The 21,740-nt window shown below is 44.6% G+C and overlaps 1 protein-coding gene across 1 annotated transcript in view; it reads right to left on the bottom strand.

The window, feature by feature from the left end:
* LOC109877047 (dystrophin-like) overlaps positions 1-21,740 on the bottom strand; it is a 244,760-nt gene that overhangs the window by 154,092 nt on the left and 68,928 nt on the right. The window contains 2 exon segments of the mRNA XM_031813663.1: positions 3,167-3,312; positions 13,882-14,062. Of these exon segments, the coding sequence (XP_031669523.1) occupies positions 3,167-3,312; positions 13,882-14,062 (327 nt within the window).

The following is a 21,740-nucleotide window of genomic DNA, read 5'->3' as shown; positions in this document are numbered from 1 at the left end:
CTGTGAGGTAGAACATCCTAACTAAGATTCCACCCTGCTGCCCTGTGAGGTAGAACATCCTAACTAAGATTCCACCCTGCTGCCCTGTGAGGTAGAACATCCTAACTAAGATTCCACCCTGCTGCCCTGTGAGGTAGAACATCCTAACTAAGATTCAACCCTGCTGCCCTGTGAGATAGAACATCCTAACTAAGATTCCACCCTGCTGCCCTGTGAGGTAGAACATCCTAACTAAGATTCCACCCTGCTGCCCTGTGAGGAAAACATCCTAACTAAGATTCCATCATGCTGCCCTGTGAGGTAGAACATCCTAACTAAGATTCCATCCTGCTGCCCTGTGAGGTAGAACATCCTAACTAAGATTCCACCCTGCTGCCCTGTGAGGAAAACATCCTAACTAAGATTCCACCCTGCTGCCCTGTGAGGTAGAACATCCTAACTAAGATTCCACCCTGCTGCCCTGTGAGGAAAACATCCTAACTAAGATTCCACCCTGCTGCCCTGTGAGGTAGAACATCCTAACTAAGATTCAACCCTGCTGCCCTGTGAGATAGAACATCCTAACTAAGATTCCACCCTGCTGCCCTGTGAGGTAGAACATCCTACTGTACCTACAGTGCCTTGCAAAAGTATTCATCCCCCCTTGGCATTTTTCCTATTTTGTTGCATTACAACCTGTCATTTAAATTGATTTTTATTTGGATTTCATGTAACGGACAAACACAAAATAGTCCAAATTGGTGAAAAAATTACTTAAAAATTCTAAAATATAGGAAAAAGGAAAAGTGATGCGTGCATATGTATTCACCCCCTTTGCTATGAAGACCCTAAATAAGATCTGGTGCAACCAATTACCTTCAGAAGCCACATAATTAGTTCAAGTCCACCTGTGTGCAATCTAATTGTCACATGATCTGTCACATGATCTCAGTATATATACACCTGTTCTGAAAGGCCCCAGAGTCTGCAACACTACTAAGCAAGGGGCACCACCAAGCAAGCGGCACCATGAAGACCAAGGAGCTCTTCAAACAGGTCAGGGACAAAGTTGTGGAGAAAAACAGATCATGGTTGGGTTATAAAAAAATATCAGAAACTTTGAACATCCCACTGGGCACCATTAAATCCATTATTAAAAAATGGAAAGAATATGGCACAACAACAAACCTACCAAGAGAGGGCTGCCCACCAAAACTCACAAATCAGGCAAGGAGGGCATTAATCAGAGAGGCAACAAAGAGACCAAAGATAACCCTGAAGGAGCTGCAAAGCTCCAAAGCGGAGATTGGAGTATCTGTCCAAAGGACCATTTTAAGACATACACTCTACAGAGCTGGGTTTAACGGAAGAGTGGCCAGAAGAAAATAAGCAAACATGTTTGTTGTTCACCAGAAGGCATGTGGGAGACTCCCCAAACATATGGAAGAAGGTACTCTGGTCAGATGAGACTAAAATTAAGCTTTTTGACCATCAAGGAAAATGCTATGTCTGGCGCAAACCAAACACCTCCCATCACCCCGAGAATACCATCCCCACAGTGAAGCATGGTGGTGGCAGCATCATGCTGTGGGGATGTCTTTCATCAGCAGGGACTGGGAAACTGGTCAGAATTGAAGGAATGATGGATGGCGCTAAATACAGGGAAATTCTTGAGGGAAACCTGTTTCAGTCTTCCAGAGATTTGAGACTGGGACGGAGGTTCACCTTCCAGCAGTACAATGACCCTAAGCATACTGCTAAAGCAACACTCGAGTGGTTTAAGGGGAAACACCCCAAGAGACTTGCAGCTGTAATTGCTGCTAAAGGTGGCTCTATAAAGTATTGTTTTTGGGGGGGTGAATAGTTATACACGCTCAACTTTTCTTTTTTTCTTTGTTTTTTTCTTGTTTGTTTCACAAATAAAAAATACTTAGCATCTTCAAAGTGGTAGGAATGTTGTGTAAATCAAATGATACAACCCCCCCCCCCCCCCCAAGAAATCTATTTTAATTCCAGGTTGTAAAGGCAACAAAATACAAGGGGGGCGAACCATTGCGCAAAGCCACTGTATCTCAGGTTAATCTGATCTGACCTTGGATTTAAAGTCTCAGAGAACATCCATTTAGCACCAGAACTTAATAAAAACAACAACAACAAGGCCATAAAAAGTCTTAGTGTTTTTACGGGGTGATTCATTTTGTCACAATAACAAGGTGAAATGAGTCTTCAGTGTGTCCCAAATGGAACCCTAATCCTTATGAAGTGCACTAATTTTGACCAGAACCTACATCTGGTCAAAAGTAGTGCAATTACATAGGGAACAGGGTGCCATTTGGGACACAGATTTAGTCCGTGCTGTGTGGCAGTAACCCTGGCACATCCATAGATAGAAAGATGGAAAAACACACTGATTTGATCCTCTGGGTTTTCCTCTGTCGTCAATAACATTTCTCCATTTCTCATAATTGCAGTGAGGCGCTGCTCTGCTCTGTTAGTGCTCTCTGAATGTAAAGCAGTAGAGAGAACAACTATTTATCCTGGCAGCCCTGCTGGCATCTCCTCATCAAGGGTTACTGCACTTTCACTGAACTAGATCATCATGTGAAGCAGCCTCTTGTTTCTGCTCTTGTCTTGACTGTTAATACGTTGATTCAGTACGCGGGCTGTTCGACTACGTTGCATTAACAGTGTGAAAGCAGAAATTGTTACGGGTGTTTTGTGGCAGAATCCTCGTAATAAAACAGACAGACACACAGCCAACCAGTCAGCCAGACACACAGCCAACCAGTCAGCCAGACACACAGCCAACCAGTCAGCCAGACACACATCCAACCAGTCAGCCAGACACACACCCAACCAGTCAGCCACACACATACCCAACCAGTCAGCCAGACACACACCCAACCAGTCAGCCAGACACACATCCAACCAGTCAGCCAGACACACACATCCAACCAGTCAGCCAGACACACAGCCAACCAGTCAGCCAGACACACATCCAACCAGTCAGCCAGACACACAGCCAACCAGTCAGCCAGACACACAGCCAACCAGTCAGCCAGACACACAGCCAACCAGACACACACCCAACCAGTCAGCCAGACACACACCCAACCAGACATCCAGCCTCCCACCCAACCAGTCAGCCAGACACACAGCCAACCAGACATCCAGGGCGGTTCAGTACCTTGACATCCTTCAGTCTCCCCTCCATGGTAGGGTATTCAGTGACGGCTGTAGAGGGGATGGCTAGCCTCGCCTCACACTGCTGTAACCAGGCCAACAGAGTAAATACTGTCTCCTTATAGAGCACAGGAGGAAGGCTCTCCTGAACTGGAGGGAGAGATACAATAATGGTTAGGGGATGGAGCCTGCTGTCAGGCTCTACCACTTCACTATAATATACTATATACTCTACTACTTCACTATAATATACTATATACTCTACCACTTCACTATAATATACTATATACTCTACCACTTCACGATGATATACTATATACTCTACTACTTCACTATAATATACTATATACTCTACCACTTCACTATGATATACTATATACTCTACCACTTCACTATAATATACTATATACTCTACCACTTCACTATGATATACTATATACTCTACCACTTCACTTTAATATACTATATACTCTACCACTTCACTATAATATACTATATACTCTACCACTTCACTATACTATACTATATAGTCACAGCCCTTCTGGCCTGCTGTCAGGCTCTACCACTTCACTATAATATACTATATACTCTACCACTTCACTATAATATACTATATACTCTAGCACTTCACTATGATATACTATATACTCTACTACTTCACTATAATATACTATATACTCTACCACTTCACTATAATATACTATATACTCTATCACTTCACGATGATATACTATATACTCTACCACTTCACTATAATATACTATATACTCTACTACTTCACTATAATATACTATATACTCTACCACTTCGCTATAATATACTATATACTCTACCACTTCACGATGATATACTATATACTCTACCACTTCACTATAATATACTATATACTCTACCACTTCACTATAATATACTATATACTCTACCACTTCACGATGATATACTATATACTCTACCACTTCACTATGATATACTATATACTCTACCACTTCACTATAATATACTATATACTCTACCACTTCACTATAATATACTATATACTCTACCACTTCACTATGATATACTATATACTCTACCACTTCACTATAATTTACTATATACTCACAGCCCTTCTGGCCTGCTGTCAGACTCTACCACTTCACTATAATATACTATATACTCACAGACCTTATGGTCTGCTGTCAGACTCTACCACTTCACTATAATACACTATATACTCTACCACTTCACTATAATTTACTATATACTCACAGCCCTTCTGGCCTGCTGTCAGACTCTACCACTTCACTATAATACACTATATACTCTACCACTTCACTATAATACACTATATACTCTACCACTTCACTATAATTTACTATATACTCACAGCCCTTCTGGCCTGCTGTCAGACTCTACCACTTCACTATAATATATTATATACTCACAGCCCTTCTGGTTTGCTGTCTGACTCTATCACTTCACTATAATACACTATGTCATCACAGCCCTTCTGGCCTGCTGTCTGAATGCCTGCCAAATCTATATTACCCTCTCCCTGTCTGACTGCCTGCCAAATCTATATTACCCTCTCCCTGTCTGACTGTCTGCCCACATTATATTATCCTCTACCTGTCTGGGGTCTGTCCACACTGCATTATCCTCTCCGGCTGACTGTCTGGGGGTCTGTCCACTCTGCATGATTCTCTCAATGTCTGGGGGTCTGCCCACTCTACATTATCCTCTACCTGTCTGGGGGTCTGCCCACTCTACATTATCATCTCCCTGTCATGGGTTCTGCACACCCTGCATTATCCTCTCTGTCTGACTGTCTGGGGGGTATTTCCACGCTGCATTATCCTCTCCATGTCTGAGGGTATGTCCACTCTACATTATCCTCTCCATGTCTGGGAATCTGTCCACTCTACATTATCCTCTCCCTGTCTGGAGGTCTGTTCACTCTACATTATCCTCTCCCTGTCTGGGGGTCTGTCCACTCTACATTATCATCTCCCTGTCTGGGGGTCTGTTCACTCTACATTATCCTCTCCCTGTCTGGGGGTCTGTCCACTCTACATTATCCTCTCCCTGTCTGGGGGTCTGTCCACTCTACATTATCCTCTCTCTGTCTGGGGGTCTGTCCACTCTACATTATCCTCTCCCTGTCTGGGGGTCTGTCCACTCTACATTATCCTCTCCCTGTCTGGGGGTCTGTCCACTCTACATTATCCTCTCCCTGTCTGGGGGTCTGTCCACTCTACATGATCCTCTCCCTGTCTGGGGGTCTGTCCACTCTACATTATCCTCTCCCTGTCTGGGGGTCTGTCAACTCTACATTATCCTCTCCCTGTCTGGGGGTCTGTCCACTCTACATTATCCTCTCCCTGTCTGGGGGTCTGTCCACTCTACATTATCCTCTCCCTGTCTGGGGGTCTGTCCACTCTACATTATCCACTCACAGTCCACTCTGCATCGTTAGCTAATTAACTGCTGGTCCACAGTTAGGTCTGTATGTACAGTATGTTAATGTTTTGTTTGTATTTCCTGTTTGTCGGGGGGGCAGCCATGTATGAAAATGGAGAACGCTAAAGGGGAAGTGGTCGAATCGTTATTCTACTTTATGTGAACGCTTTAGTGATCAACGTAATTATCAGGACTCCTGGCCAGTGAGACACAGGAGGTTGGTGGTAATGACTGGAGTGGAATCAGTGGAACGGTATCAAATACATCAAACACATGGTTTCCATGGTTTCCAGGTGATTTATACCATTCCATTCATTCCATTCGCTCCGCAAGTGAACATGAGAGAGAATGTGTGTGTGTGTTTGTGTGTGTGAGGTGAGGATGGTTGAGCTGCAGTGAGGTAGTGAAAGGAGAACATAGTAGCTGTCATCACAATCACTGTTCCCTATAGGGGCAAACACTGAAATGTTTCTTGATGATAGTTATACCACACAACCTGCCACTTACCAACATACTGAAATACACTCACACACGCACACAACACACACTGGCACACGCACACTCCTCTCCAACTGCTTCACTCCTCTCCAACTGCACCCCCCCGAAGCGCGCGCGCGCACACACACACACACACACACACACACACACACACACACACACACACACACACACACACACACACATAACAAGATCGTGCCGACAGAGATGGTCGCCTCGCTTCGCGTTCTTAGGAAACTTTGCAGTATTTAGTTTGTTTAATGTGTTATTTCTTACACTGTTACTCCAGGAAATCTGACGTTTTATTACATACAGCCGGGAAGAACTATTGGATATAAGAGCAACGTCAACTTACCAACATTACGACCAGGAATATGACTTTCCCGAAGCGGATCCTCTGTTCGGACCAACACCCAGGACAATGGATCGGATCCCAGTAGGCGACCCAAAACAACGGTGCCGCAGAAAGAGCAGGCCTCCTGGTCAGGCTCCGTAGACGGGCACATCGCTCACTGCTCCCGAGTTTACTACTCGCCAATATCCAGTCTCTTGACAACAAGGTAGACGAAATTCAAGCAAGGGTTGCCTTCCAGAGGTTGTAACATTCTCTGTTTCACGGAAACATGGCTCACTGGGGATATGTTATCAGAGTCGGTACAGCCACCCGGTTTTTTCGCGCATTGCGCCGACAGACACAAACATCTCTCTGGTAAGAAGAAGGGCGGGGGTGTATGCCTTATGATTAACGAGACGTGGTGTGATCATAACAACATACAGTCCTTTTGTTCATCTGACCTAGAATTCCGTACATTCAAATGCCGACGGCATTATCTACCAAGAGAATTCTCTTTGATTATAATCACAGCCGTGTTTATCCCCCAAAGGCAGACAACTTGACCACCCTGAAATAACTTTATTGGGCTCTATGTAAACTGGAAACCATATATCCTGAGGCAGCATTTATTGTAGCTGGGGGTTTTAACAAAGCCAATCTGAAAACAAGGCTCCCTAAATTTTATCAGCATATCGAATGCGCGACCCGGGCTGGCAGCATTCTGGATCGTTGCTACTCTAACTTAACGCATACAAAGCCCTCCCTCGCCCTCCTTTCGGCAAATCTGACCACGACTCCATTTTGTTGCTCCCAGCCTACAGACAGAAACCCGTGCTCAGATCTATCCCAGTCCGTGCTCAGATCTGTTCAACGCTGGTCTGACCAATCGGATTCCACGCTTCAAGATTCCTCTGATCACATGGACTGGGATATGTTCCGGATAGCCTCAGACAACAACATTGATGCATATGCTGATTCAGTGAGTGAGTTTATTAGCAAGTGCATCGGTGATGTTGTACCCACGGTGACTATTAAAACCTTCCCCAACCAGAAACAGTGGATTAATGGCAGCATTTGTGCAAAACTGAAAGCGCGAATCACTGCTTTTAACCAGGGCAAGGCGACCGGAAACATGACTGAATACAAACAGTGTAGCTATTCCCTCCGCAAGGCAATCAAACAAGCTAAGCGTCAGTATAGAGACAAAAGAGAGTCGCAATTCAACGGCTCAGACACGAGACGTATGTGGCAGGATCTACAGTCAATCACGGATTACATAAAGAAAACCAGCCCCGTCACGGACACCGACATCTTGCCTCCAGACAAATTAAACCATTTCTTTGCTTGCTTTGAGGACAATACAGTGCCACTGACACTGCCCGCTACCAAAAGCTGCGGGCTCTCCTTCACAGCGGCCAATGTGAGTAAAACATTTAAACGTGTTAACCCTCGCAAGGCTGCCGGCCCAGACGGCATCCATAGACGTGTCCTCAGAGCGCAGACCAGGTGGCTGGTGTGTTTACGGACATATTCAATCGCTCCCTATCCCAGTCTGCTGTTCCCACATGCTTCAAGGGGGCCACCATTGTTCCTGTTCCAAAGAAAGCTACGGTAACTGAGCTAAATGACTACCGCCCCATTGCACTCACTTCTGTCATCATGAAGTGCTTTGAGAGACTAGTCAAGGATCATATCACCTCCACCTTACCTGACACCACTCCAATTTCCTTACCGCCCCAATAGGTCCACAGACGACGCAATCACAACCACACTGCACACTGCCCTAACCCATCTGGACAAGAGGAATACCTATGTGAGAATGCTGTTCATTGATTACAGCTCAGCATTTAACTCCATACTACCTCCAAACTCTCAGACGCCCGCCCTGTGCAACTGGGTCCTGGACTTTCTGACGGGCCGTCCCCAGGTGGTGAGAATAGGAAACAACATCTTCACCCCGTTGATCCTCAACACTGGGGTGCGTTCTCAGCCCTCTCCAACTCAATCATCAAGTTTGCAGATGTCACTACAGTGGTAGGCTTGATTACCAACAACGACTAGATGGCCTACAGGGAGGAGGTGAAGGCTCTCGGAGCGTGGTGTCAGGAAAATAACCTCACACTCAACGTCAACAAAACAAAGGAGATGATTGTGGACTTCAGGAGAGGGATCACAGCAGAGGGATCACCCCCCCCCCCCCCCCCCCCCCATCCACATCAACGAGACCGCAGTGGGGAAGATGGAAAGTTTTAAGTTCCTCGGCGTACACATCACGGACAAACTGAAATGGTCCACCCACACAGACAGCGTGGTGAAGAAGGAAAGTTTTAAGTTCCTCGGCGTACACATCACGGACAAACTGAAATGGTCCACCCACACAGACAGCGTGGTGAAGAAGGCGCAGCAGCAGAGGAGCAACAGCGCCTCTTCAACCTCAGGAGGCTGAAGAAATTTGGCTTGTCACTGAAAACACTCACAAACTTCTACAGATGCACAATCGAGAGCATCCTGTCGGGCTGTATCACCGCCTGGTATGGCAACTGCTCCGCCCACAACCGTAAGGCTCTCCAGAGGGTAGTGAGGTCTGCACAACGCATCACCGGGGGCAATCTACCTGCCCTCCAGGACACCTACAGCACCCGATGTCACAGGAAGGCCAAAAAGATCATCATGGACAACAACCACCCGAGCCACTGCCTGTTCACCCCGCTATCATCCAGAAGGCGAGGTCAGTACAGGTGCATCAAAGCAGGGACCGAGAGACTGAAAAACAGCTTCTATCTCAAGGCCATCAGACTGTTAAACAGCATCACTAACATTGAGTGGCTGCTGCCAACATACTGACTCAAATCTCTAGCCACTTTAGTAATTAAAAATTGGATGTAATAAATGTATCACTAGTCACTTTAAACAATGTCACTTTATATAATGTTTACATACCCTACATTACTCATCTCATATGTATATACTGTACTCTATACCATCTACTGCATCTTGCCTATGCTGCGCGGCCATCGCTCATCCATATATTTATATGTACGTATTCTTATTCATTCCTTTACACTTGTGTATTAGGTAGTTGTTGTGAAATTGTTAGATTACTTGTTAGATATTACTGCATGGTCGGAACTAGAAGCACAAGCATTTCGCTAAGCTCACATTAACATCTGCTAACCATGTATGTGACCAAAAATTGATTTGATACAGACACACTTTGAACTTGAAATGTAATTGAGCACACATTAGGCATATTTCTATTTCCTGTGAGTAGAGGACCCATGTGAGTACTGTTAATACACTTTCTATAATTTACCCCTCTGTGTTCATATTACTGCTCTCTGATAAGCCCATTCTCTCTCACACACACACACACACACACACACACACACACACACACACACACACACACACACACACACACACACACACACACACACACACACACACACACACACACACACACACACACAGACAGAGCAGCTGAACCAGCCAGCTCCCTCAATCCCTCTCTGACATCCACTCTACATATGGGGATGAGAACAAACTGTCCTGCTGTGTTCTGCGTCCTCCTCTCTAAAACATCCTCCTCTCTAAAACATCATCCTCCTCTCTAAATCATCATCCTCCTCTCTAAATCATCATCCTCCTCTCTAAAACATCATCCTCCTCTCCTCTAAATCATCCTCCTCCTCTCTAAAACATCCTCCTCTCCTCTAAATCATCCTCCTCCTCTCTAAAACATCCTCCTCCTCTCTAAATCATCCTCCTCCTCTCTAAAACATCCTCCTCTCCTCTAAAACATCCTCCTCTCCTCTAAAACATCCTCCTCTCCTCTAAAACATCCTCCTCTCCTCTAAAACATCCTCCTCTCTAAAACATCCTCCTCTCTAAATCATCCCCTCCTCTCTAAAACATCCTCCTCCTCTCTAAAACATCCTCCTCCTCTCTAAAACATCATCCTCCTCTCCTCTAAAACATCCTCCTCTCCTCTAAAACATCCTCCTCTCCTCTAAAACATCCTCCTCTCCTCTAAAACATCCTCCTCTCTAAATCATCCTCCTCCTCTCTAAAACATCCTCCTCCTCTCTAAAACATCATCCTCCTCTCCTCTAAAACATCCTCCTCTCCTCTAAAACATCCTCCTCTCCTCTAAAACATCCTCCTCTCTAAAACATCCTCCTCTCTAAATCATCCTCCTCCTCTCTAAAACATCCTCCTCTCTAAATCATCCTCCTCCTCTCTAAAACATCATCCTCCTCTCCTCTAAAACATCCTCCTCTCCTCTAAAACATCCTCCTCTCCTCTAAAACATCCTCCTCTCCTCTAAAACATCCTCCTCTCTAAAACATCCTCCTCTCTAAATCATCCTCCTCCTCTCTAAAACATCCTCCTCTCTAAATCATCCTCCTCCTCTCTAAAACATCCTCCTCTCCTCTAAAACATCCTCCTCTCTAAATCATCCTCCTCCTCTCTAAAACATCCTCCTCTCCTCTAAAACATCCTCCTCCTCTCTAAAACATCATCCTCTCCTCTAAAACATCCTCCTCTCCTCTAAAACATCCTCCTCTCCTCTAAAACATCATCCTCCTCTCTAAAACACCCTCCTCTCCTCTAAAACATCCTCCTCCTCTCTAAAACATCATCCTCTCCTCTAAAACATCCTCCTCTCTAAATCATCCTCCTCCTCTCTAAAACATCCTCCTCTCCTCTAAATCATCCTCCTCCTCTCTAAAATATCATCCTCTCCTCTAAAACATCATCCTCCTCTCTAAAATATCCTCCTCTCCTCTAAAACATCCTCCTCTCCTCTAAAACATCCCCTCCTCTCTAAAACATCATCCTCTCCTCTAAAACATCATCCTCCTCTCTAAAATATCCTCCTCTCCTCTAAAACATCCTCCTCTCCTCTAAAATATCCTCCTCTCCTCTAAAACATCCTCCTCTCCTCTAAAACATCCCCTCCTCTCTAAACATCATCCTCTCCTCTAAAACATCATCCTCCTCTCTAAAATAACCTCCTCTCCTCTAAAATAACCTCCTCTCCTCTAAAACATCCTCCTCTCCTCTAAAACATCCTCCTCTCCTCTAAAATAACCTCCTCTCCTCTAAAACATCCTCCTCTCCTCTAAAATAACCTCCTCTCCTCTAAAATAGCCTCCTCTCCTCTAAAATATCCTCCTCTCCTCTAAAACATCCTCCTCTCCTCTAAAATAACCTCCTCTCCTCTAAAATATCCTCCTCTCCTCTAAAATAACCTCCTCTCCTCTAAAACATCCTCCTCTCCTCTAAAATAACCTCCTCTCCTCTAAAACATCCTCCTCTCCTCTAAAATAACCTCCTCTCCTCTAAAATAGCCTCCTCTCCTCTAAAATATCCTCCTCTCCTCTAAAATACCCTCCTCTCCTCTAAAACATCCTCCTCTCCTCTAAATAGCCTCCTCTCCTCTAAAATACCCTCCTCTCCTCTAAAATACCCTCCTCTCCTCTAAAATACCCTCCTCTCCTCTAAAACATCCTCCTCTCCTCTAAAATAACCTCCTCTCCTCTAAAACATCCTCTTCTCCTCTAAAAATATCCTCCTCTCCTCTCCTGTCCTCCTCCTCTCCTCTCCAGTCCTCTCCTGTTCTTCTCTAAAACATCCTCCTCTCCTCTAAAATAGCCTCCTCTCCTCTAAAACATCATCCTCTCCTCTAAAATATCCTCCTATCCTCTCCAGTCCTTTCCTATTATCCTCTAAAATATCCTCCTCTCCTGTCCTCTCCTCCTCCTCTAAAATATCCTCCTCTCCTCTAAAATAGCCTCCTCTCCTCTAAAATACCCTCCTCTCCTCTAAAATACCCTCCTCTCCTCTAAAACATCCTCTTCTCCTCTAACACATCCTCCTCTCCTCTAAAATATCCTCCTCTCCTCTAAAACATCCTCCTCTCCTCTAAAATAACCTCCTCTCCTCTAAAATACCCTCCTCTCCTCTAAAATAACCTCCTCTCCTCTAAAATATCCTCCTCTCCTCTAAAATATCCTCCTATCCTCTCCAGTCCTTTCCTATTATCCTCTAAAATATCCTCCTCTCCTCTCCTGTCCTCTCCTCCTCCTCTAAAATATCCTCCTCTCCTCTAAAATAGCCTCCTCTCCTCTAAAATACCCTCCTCTCCTCTAAAATACCCTCCTCTCCTCTAAAACATCATCCTCTCCTCTAAAATAACCTCCTCTCCTCTAAAACATTCTCTTCTCCTCTAAAAATATCCTCCTCTCCTCTCCTGTCCTCCTCCTCTCCTCTCCAGTCCTCTCCTGTTCTTCTCTAAAACCTCCTCCTCTCCTCTAAAATAGCCTCCTCTCCTCTAAAATACCCTCCTCTCCTCTAAAATACCCTCCTCTCCTCTAAAACATCCTCCTCTCCTCTAAAATATCCTCCTCTCCTCTAAAACATCCTCCTCTCCTCTAAAATAACCTCCTCTCCTCTAAAATACCCTCCTCTCCTCTAAAATAACCTCCTCTCCTCTAAAATATCCTCCTCTCCTCTAAAATATCCTCCTCTCCTCTCATGTCCTCTCCTCCTCCTCTAAAATATCCTCCTCTCCTCTAAAATAACCTCCTCTCCTCTAAAATATCCTCCTCTCCTCTAAAATATCCTCCTATCCTCTCCAGTCCTTTCCTATTATCCTCTAAAATATCCTCCTCTCCTCTCCTGTCCTCTCCTCCTCCTCTAAAATATCCCACTCTACTCTAAAATAACCTCCTCTCCTTGTCTCCTCTAAAAAAATTATCCTCCCCTCTAAAATATTATCCTCTCCTCTCTCTGTCGCACGTGCCACAGCACTTAGCTCCCCCAAACCCAAACCTATTAATCCATAACACTCACCTATTAACCCCTAACCCTCGCCTATTAACCCCTAACCCTCACCTATTAACCTCTAACCCTCACCTATTAACCCCTAACCCTCACCTATTAACCCCTAACCCTCACCTATTAACCCCTAACCCTAACCCTCACCTATTAACCTCTAACCCTCACCTGTTAACCCCTAACCCTCACCTATTAACCCCTAACCCTCACCTATTAACCCCTAACCCTCACCTATTAACCCATAATCCTCACCTATTAATCCATAACCCTCACCTATTAACCTCTAACCCTCACCTGTTAACCCCTAACCCTCACCTATTAACCCCTAACCCTAACCCTCACCTGTTAACCCCTAACCCTCACCTATTAACCCCTAACCCTCACCTGTTAACCCCTAACCCTCACCTATTAACCCCTAACCCTCACCTGTTAACCCCTAACCCTCACCTGTTAACCCTTAACCACTAACCCTCACCTATTAACCCCTAACAATCAGAAGTTGACTAGGTGTGGTGCGCTTTTTCTCTTCCCTCATGACCCCTTTCTGTGTTCCTGTGTGTAAGTGCACGCCTGCATTGTGTTTGTGTCCTGCTCCATATTCTCACCCAGCACCAGCTGTCTCTCTCGGGCCTGGAGCTCATCCAGGACCTGCTGGTGATGCTGTGTGAAGTCAGTGATGTCTGCATCGAAGAAGACAGGAGCATTCTCCTTCTCCCTCAGTGCCTTCAGCTTCTCTTTTAGCAGGTTGACCTGGGGCTCCAGAGAGGAGAAACGAGCTATCTCCTCCTGGGGGGGGAGAGGAGAAGGGAAGAGGGAGAGGAGGTAGGGGTTGGGAGAAGAGGTGGGAGGGAGGGAGGGAGGAGGGAGGGGAGGAGAGGGGAGGAGAGGGGAAGAGGGAGAGAAGGAAGGGAGTTGGGAGAAGAGGTGGGAGAGGGGGGAGGAAGTTGAGGGGGAGGAGAGAGATGGGGAGGTAAGAAGGGGTGAGGGGGAGTGAAAGGGAAAAAAGAGAGAGAGTGAGACAGAGACAGATCAGCAGAAAGCAAGAGAAAAAAGACAGGAAGTCAGAAAGACAGGACGAGAGGAAGACAGGACGAGAGGAAGACAGGAAGAGAGGAAGACAGGATGAGAGGAAGACAGGACGAGAGGAAGACAGGAAGAGAGGAAGACAGGATGAGAGGAAGACAGGAAGAGAGTAAGACAGGAAGAGAGTAAGACAGGAAGAGAGTAAGACAGGAAGAGAGTAAGACAGGAGGAGAGGAAGAGAGGAAGACAGGAAGAGAGGAAGACAGGAAGAGAGGAAGACAGGAAGAGAGGAAGACAGGAAGAGAAGAGAGACCAGAAACGTTTGACCCAAGTTAAACAATTTAAAGGCAATGCTACCAAATACTAATTGAGTGTATGTTAACTTCTGGCCTACTGGGAATGTGACGAAAGAAATAAAAGCTGAAATAAATCATTCTGTCTACTATTATTCTGACATTTCACATTCTTAAAATAAAGTAGTGATCCTAACTGACCTAAGACAGGGAATTGTTACTAGGATTAAATATCAGGAATTGTGAAAAACTGAGTTTAAATGTATTTGGCTAAGGTGTATGTAAACTTCCGACTTCAACTGTATATATAAATAATCAGATGATGTTTTAGTACCCTAGTCTAATCTATCAGAGGGGGTCTTAGTATCCTAGTCTAATCTATCAGAGGGGGTCTTAGTATCCTAGTCTAATCTATCAGAGGGGGTCTTAGTATCCTAGTCTAATCTATCAGAGGGGGTCTTAGTATCCTAGTCTAATCTATCAGAGGGGGTCTTAGTATCCTAGTCTAATCTATCAGAGGGGGTCTTAGTATCCTAGTCTAATCTATCAGAGGGGGTCTTAGTATCCTAGTCTAATCTATCAGAGGGGGTCTTAGTATCCTAGTCTAATCTATCAGAGGGGGTCTTAGTACCCTAGTCTAATCTACCAGAGGGGGTCTTAGTACCCAAGTCTAATCTATCAGAGGGGGTCTTAGTATCCTAGTCTAATCTATCAGAGGGGGTCTTAGTATCCTAGTCTAATCTATCAGAGGGGGTCTTAGTATCCTAGTCTAATCTACCAGAGGGGGTCTTAGTATCCTAGTCTAATCTATCAGGACGGGGGTCTTAGTACCCAAGTCTAATCTATCAGAGGGGGTCTTAGTACCCAGTCTAATCTATCAGAGGGGGTCTTAGTATCCTAGTCTAATCTATCAGAGGGGGTCTTAGTATCCTAGTCTAATCTATCAGAGGGGGTCTTAGTATCCTAGTCCTAATCTATCAGAGGGGGTCTTAGTATCCTAGTCTAATCTATCAGAGGGGGTCTTAGTATCCTAGTCTAATCTACCAGAGGGGGTCTTAGTATCCTAGTCTAATCTATCAGAGGGGGTCTTAGTATCCTAGTCTAATCTATCAGAGGGGGTCTTAGTATCCTAGTCTAATCTACCAGAGGGGGTCTTAGTATCCTAGTCTAATCTATCAGAGGGGGTCTTAGTATCCTAGTCTAATCTATCAGAGGGGGTCTTAGTATCCTAGTCTAATCTATCAGAGGGGGTCTTAGTATCCTAGTCTAATCTATCAGAGGGGGTCTTAGTATCCTAGTCTAATCTATCAGAGGGGGTCTTAGTATCCTAGTCTAATCTATCAGAGGGGGTCTTAGTATCCTAGTCTAATCTATCAGAGGGGGTCTTAGTATCCTAGTCTAATCTACCAGAAGGGGGTCTTAGTATCCTAGTCTAATCTATCAGAGGGGGTCTTAGTATCCTAGTCTAATCTATCAGAGGGGGTCTTAGTATCCTAGTCTAATCTATCAGAGGGGGTCTTAGTATCCTATTCTAATCTATCAGAGGGGGTCTTAGTATCCTAGTCTAATCTACCAGAGGGGGTCTTAGTATCCTAGTCTAATCTATCAGAGGGGGTCTTAGTATCCTAGTCTAATCTATCAGAGGGGGTCTTAGTATCCTAGTCTAATCTATCAGAGGGGGTCTTAGTATCCTAGTCTAATCTACCAGAAGGGGGTCTTAGTATCCTAGTCTAATCTATCAGAGGGGGTCTTAGTACCCAAGTCTAATCTATCAGAGGGGGTCTTAGTACCCAAGTCTAATCTATCAGAGGGGGTCTTAGTACCCAAGTCTAATCTATCAGAGGGGGTCTTAGTACCCAAGTCTAATCTATCAGAGGGGGTCTTAGTACCCAAGTCTAATCTATCAGAGGGGGTCTTAGTACCCAAGTCTAATCTATCAGAGGGGGTCTTAGTACCCTAGTCTAATCTATCAGAGGGGGTCTTAGTATCCTAGTCTAATCTACCAGAGGGGGTCTTAGTATCCTAGTCTAATCTATCAGAGGGGGTCTTAGTACCCAAGTTTAATCTATCAGAGGGGGTCTTAGTATCCTAGTCTAATCTATCAGAGGGGGTCTTAGTATCCTAGTCTAATCTATCAGAGGGGGTCTTAGTATCCTAGTCTAATCTATCAGAGGGGGTCTTAGTATCCTAGTCTAATCTATCAGAGGGGGTCTTAGTATCCTAGTCTAATCTATCAGAGGGGGTCTTAGTATCCTAGTCTAATCTACCAGAGGGGGTCTTAGTATCCTAGTCTAATCTATCAGAGGGGGTCTTAGTATCCTAGTCTAATCTACCAGAGGGGGTCTTAGTATCCTAGTCTAATCTATCAGAGGGGGTCTTAGTATCCTAGTCTAATCTATCAGAGGGGGTCTTAGTATCCTAGTCTAATCTATCAGAGGGGGTCTTAGTATCCTAGTCTAATCTATCAGAGGGGGTCTTAGTATCCTAGTCTAATCTATCAGAGGGGGTCTTAGTATCCTAGTCTAATCTATCAGAGGGGGTCTTAGTATCCTAGTCTAATCTATCAGAGGGGGTCTTAGTATCCTAGTCTAATCTATCAGAGGGGGTCTTAGTATCCTAGTCTAATCTACCAGAAGGGGGTCTTAGTATCCTAGTCTAATCTATCAGAGGGGGTCTTAGTATCCTAGTCTAATCTATCAGAGGGGGTCTTAGTATCCTAGTCTAATCTATCAGAGGGGGTCTTAGTATCCTAGTCTAATCTACCAGAGGGGGTCTTAGTATCCTAGTCTAATCTATCAGAGGGGGTCTTAGTATCCTAGTCTAATCTACCAGAAGGGGGTCTTAGTATCCTAGTCTAATCTATCAGAGGGGGTCTTAGTACCCAAGTCTAATCTATCAGAGGGGGTCTTAGTATCCTAGTCTAATCTATCAGAGGGGGTCTTAGTATCCTAGTCTAATCTATCAGAGGGGGTCTTAGTATCCTAGTCTAATCTACCAGAGGGGGTCTTAGTATCCTAGTCTAATCTATCAGAGGGGGTCTTAGTATCCTAGTCTAATCTATCAGAGGGGGTCTTAGTATCCTAGTCTAATCTATCAGAGGGGGTCTTAGTATCCTAGTCTAATCTATCAGAGGGGGTCTTAGTATCCTAGTCTAATCTATCAGAGGGGGTCTTAGTATCCTAGTCTAATCTATCAGAGGGGGTCTTAGTATCCTAGTCTAATCTATCAGAGGGGGGTCTTAGTATCCTAGTCTAATCTATCAGAGGGGGTCTTAGTATCCTAGTCTAATCTACCAGAAGGGGGTCTTAGTATCCTAGTCTAATCTATCAGAGGGGGTCTTAGTATCCTAGTCTAATCTATCAGAGGGGGTCTTAGTATCCTAGTCTAATCTATCAGAGGGGGTCTTAGTATCCTATTCTAATCTATCAGAGGGGGTCTTAGTATCCTAGTCTAATCTACCAGAGGGGGTCTTAGTATCCTAGTCTAATCTATCAGAGGGGGTCTTAGTATCCTAGTCTAATCTATCAGAGGGGGTCTTAGTATCCTAGTCTAATCTATCAGAGGGGGTCTTAGTATCCTAGTCTAATCTACCAGAAGGGGGTCTTAGTATCCTAGTCTAATCTATCAGAGGGGGTCTTAGTACCCAAGTCTAATCTATCAGAGGGGGTCTTAGTACCCAAGTCTAATCTATCAGAGGGGGTCTTAGTACCCAAGTCTAATCTATCAGAGGGGGTCTTAGTACCCAAGTCTAATCTATCAGAGGGGGTCTTAGTACCCAAGTCTAATCTATCAGAGGGGGTCTTAGTACCCAAGTCTAATCTATCAGAGGGGGTCTTAGTACCCTAGTCTAATCTATCAGAGGGGGTCTTAGTATCCTAGTCTAATCTACCAGAGGGGGTCTTAGTATCCTAGTCTAATCTATCAGAGGGGGTCTTAGTACCCAAGTTTAATCTATCAGAGGGGGTCTTAGTATCCTAGTCTAATCTATCAGAGGGGGTCTTAGTATCCTAGTCTAATCTATCAGAGGGGGTCTTAGTATCCTAGTCTAATCTATCAGAGGGGGTCTTAGTATCCTAGTCTAATCTATCAGAGGGGGTCTTAGTATCCTAGTCTAATCTATCAGAGGGGGTCTTAGTATCCTAGTCTAATCTACCAGAGGGGGTCTTAGTATCCTAGTCTAATCTATCAGAGGGGGTCTTAGTATCCTAGTCTAATCTACCAGAGGGGGTCTTAGTATCCTAGTCTAATCTATCAGAGGGGGTCTTAGTATCCTAGTCTAATCTATCAGAGGGGGTCTTAGTATCCTAGTCTAATCTATCAGAGGGGGTCTTAGTATCCTAGTCTAATCTATCAGAGGGGGTCTTAGTATCCTAGTCTAATCTATCAGAGGGGGTCTTAGTATCCTAGTCTAATCTATCAGAGGGGGTCTTAGTATCCTAGTCTAATCTATCAGAGGGGGTCTTAGTATCCTAGTCTAATCTATCAGAGGGGGTCTTAGTATCCTAGTCTAATCTACCAGAAGGGGGTCTTAGTATCCTAGTCTAATCTATCAGAGGGGGTCTTAGTATCCTAGTCTAATCTATCAGAGGGGGTCTTAGTATCCTAGTCTAATCTATCAGAGGGGGTCTTAGTATCCTAGTCTAATCTACCAGAGGGGGTCTTAGTATCCTAGTCTAATCTATCAGAGGGGGTCTTAGTATCCTAGTCTAATCTACCAGAAGGGGGTCTTAGTATCCTAGTCTAATCTATCAGAGGGGGTCTTAGTACCCAAGTCTAATCTATCAGAGGGGGTCTTAGTACCCAAGTCTAATCTATCAGAGGGGGTCTTAGTACCCAAGTCTAATCTATCAGAGGGGGTCTTAGTACCCAAGTCTAATCTATCAGAGGGGGTCTTAGTACCCAAGTCTAATCTATCAGAGGGGGTCTTAGTACCCTAGTCTAATCTATCAGAGGGGGTCTTAGTATCCTAGTCTAATATATCAGAGGGGGTCTTAGTACCCAAGTCTAATCTATCAGAGGGGGTCTTAGTACCCTAGTCTAATCTATCAGAGGGGGTCTTAGTACCCAAGTCTAATCTATCAGAGGGGGTCTTAGTATCCTAGTCTAATCTACCAGAAGGGGGTCTTAGTATCCAAGTCTAATCTACCAGAGGGGGGTCTTAGTATCCTAGTCTAATCTATCAGAGGGGGTCTTAGTATCCTAGTCTAATCTACCAGAAGGGGGTCTTAGTATCCAAGTCTAATCTATCAGAGGGGGTCTTAGTATCCTAGTCTAATCTACCAGAGGGGGTCTTAGTACCCAAGTCTAATCTACCAGAAGGGGGTCTTAGTATCCTAGTCTAATCTATCAGAGGGGGTCTTAGTATCCTAGTCTAATCTATCAGAGGGGGTCTTAGTATCCTAGTCTAATCTATCAGAGGGGGTCTTAGTATCCTAGTCTAATCTATCAGAGGGGGTCTTAGTATCCTAGTCTAATCTATCAGAGGGGGTCTTAGTATCCTAGTCTAATCTATCAGAGGGGGTCTTAGTATCCTAGTCTAATCTATCAGAGGGGGTCTTAGTATCCTAGTCTAATCTACCAGAAGGGGGTCTTAGTATCCTAGTCTAATCTATCAGAGGGGGTCTTAGTATCCTAGTCTAATCTATCAGAGGGGGTCTTAGTATCCTAGTCTAATCTATCAGAGGGGGTCTTAGTATCCTAGTCTAATCTATCAGAGGGGGTCTTAGTATCCTAGTCTAATCTACCAGAGGGGGTCTTAGTATCCTAGTCTAATCTATCAGAGGGGGTCTTAGTATCCTAGTCTAATCTATCAGAGGGGGTCTTAGTATCCTAGTCTAATCTATCAGAGGGGGTCTTAGTATCCTAGTCTAATCTACCAGAAGGGGGTCTTAGTATCCTAGTCTAATCTATCAGAGGGGGTCTTAGTACCCAAGTCTAATCTATCAGAGGGGGTCTTAGTACCCAAGTCTAATCTATCAGAGGGGGTCTTAGTACCCAAGTCTAATCTATCAGAGGGGGTCTTAGTACCCAAGTCTAATCTATCAGAGGGGGTCTTAGTACCCAAGTCTAATCTATCAGAGGGGGTCTTAGTACCCAAGTCTAATCTATCAGAGGGGGTCTTAGTACCCTAGTCTAATCTATCAGAGGGGGTCTTAGTATCCTAGTCTAATCTACCAGAGGGGGTCTTAGTATCCTAGTCTAATCTATCAGAGGGGGTCTTAGTACCCAAGTTTAATCTATCAGAGGGGGTCTTAGTATCCTAGTCTAATCTATCAGAGGGGGTCTTAGTATCCTAGTCTAATCTATCAGAGGGGGTCTTAGTATCCTAGTCTAATCTATCAGAGGGGGTCTTAGTATCCTAGTCTAATCTATCAGAGGGGGTCTTAGTATCCTAGTCTAATCTATCAGAGGGGGTCTTAGTATCCTAGTCTAATCTACCAGAGGGGGTCTTAGTATCCTAGTCTAATCTATCAGAGGGGGTCTTAGTATCCTAGTCTAATCTACCAGAGGGGGTCTTAGTATCCTAGTCTAATCTATCAGAGGGGGTCTTAGTATCCTAGTCTAATCTATCAGAGGGGGTCTTAGTATCCTAGTCTAATCTATCAGAGGGGGTCTTAGTATCCTAGTCTAATCTATCAGAGGGGGTCTTAGTATCCTAGTCTAATCTATCAGAGGGGGTCTTAGTATCCTAGTCTAATCTATCAGAGGGGGTCTTAGTATCCTAGTCTAATCTATCAGAGGGGGTCTTAGTATCCTAGTCTAATCTACCAGAAGGGGGTCTTAGTATCCTAGTCTAATCTATCAGAGGGGGTCTTAGTATCCTAGTCTAATCTATCAGAGGGGGTCTTAGTATCCTAGTCTAATCTATCAGAGGGGGTCTTAGTATCCTAGTCTAATCTACCAGAGGGGTCTTAGTATCCTAGTCTAATCTATCAGAGGGGGTCTTAGTATCCTAGTCTAATCTACCAGAAGGGGGTCTTAGTATCCTAGTCTAATCTATCAGAGGGGGTCTTAGTACCCAAGTCTAATCTATCAGAGGGGGTCTTAGTACCCAAGTCTAATCTATCAGAGGGGGTCTTAGTACCCAAGTCTAATCTATCAGAGGGGGTCTTAGTACCCAAGTCTAATCTATCAGAGGGGGTCTTAGT

Source organism: Oncorhynchus kisutch, unplaced genomic scaffold, assembly GCF_002021735.2.
Source record: "Oncorhynchus kisutch isolate 150728-3 unplaced genomic scaffold, Okis_V2 Okis05a-Okis16b_hom, whole genome shotgun sequence".
NCBI lineage: Eukaryota > Metazoa > Chordata > Actinopteri > Salmoniformes > Salmonidae > Oncorhynchus > Oncorhynchus kisutch.
The sequence above is the reverse complement of the archived record's forward strand: the minus strand, read 5'-3'. Positions and strand labels throughout refer to the sequence as shown.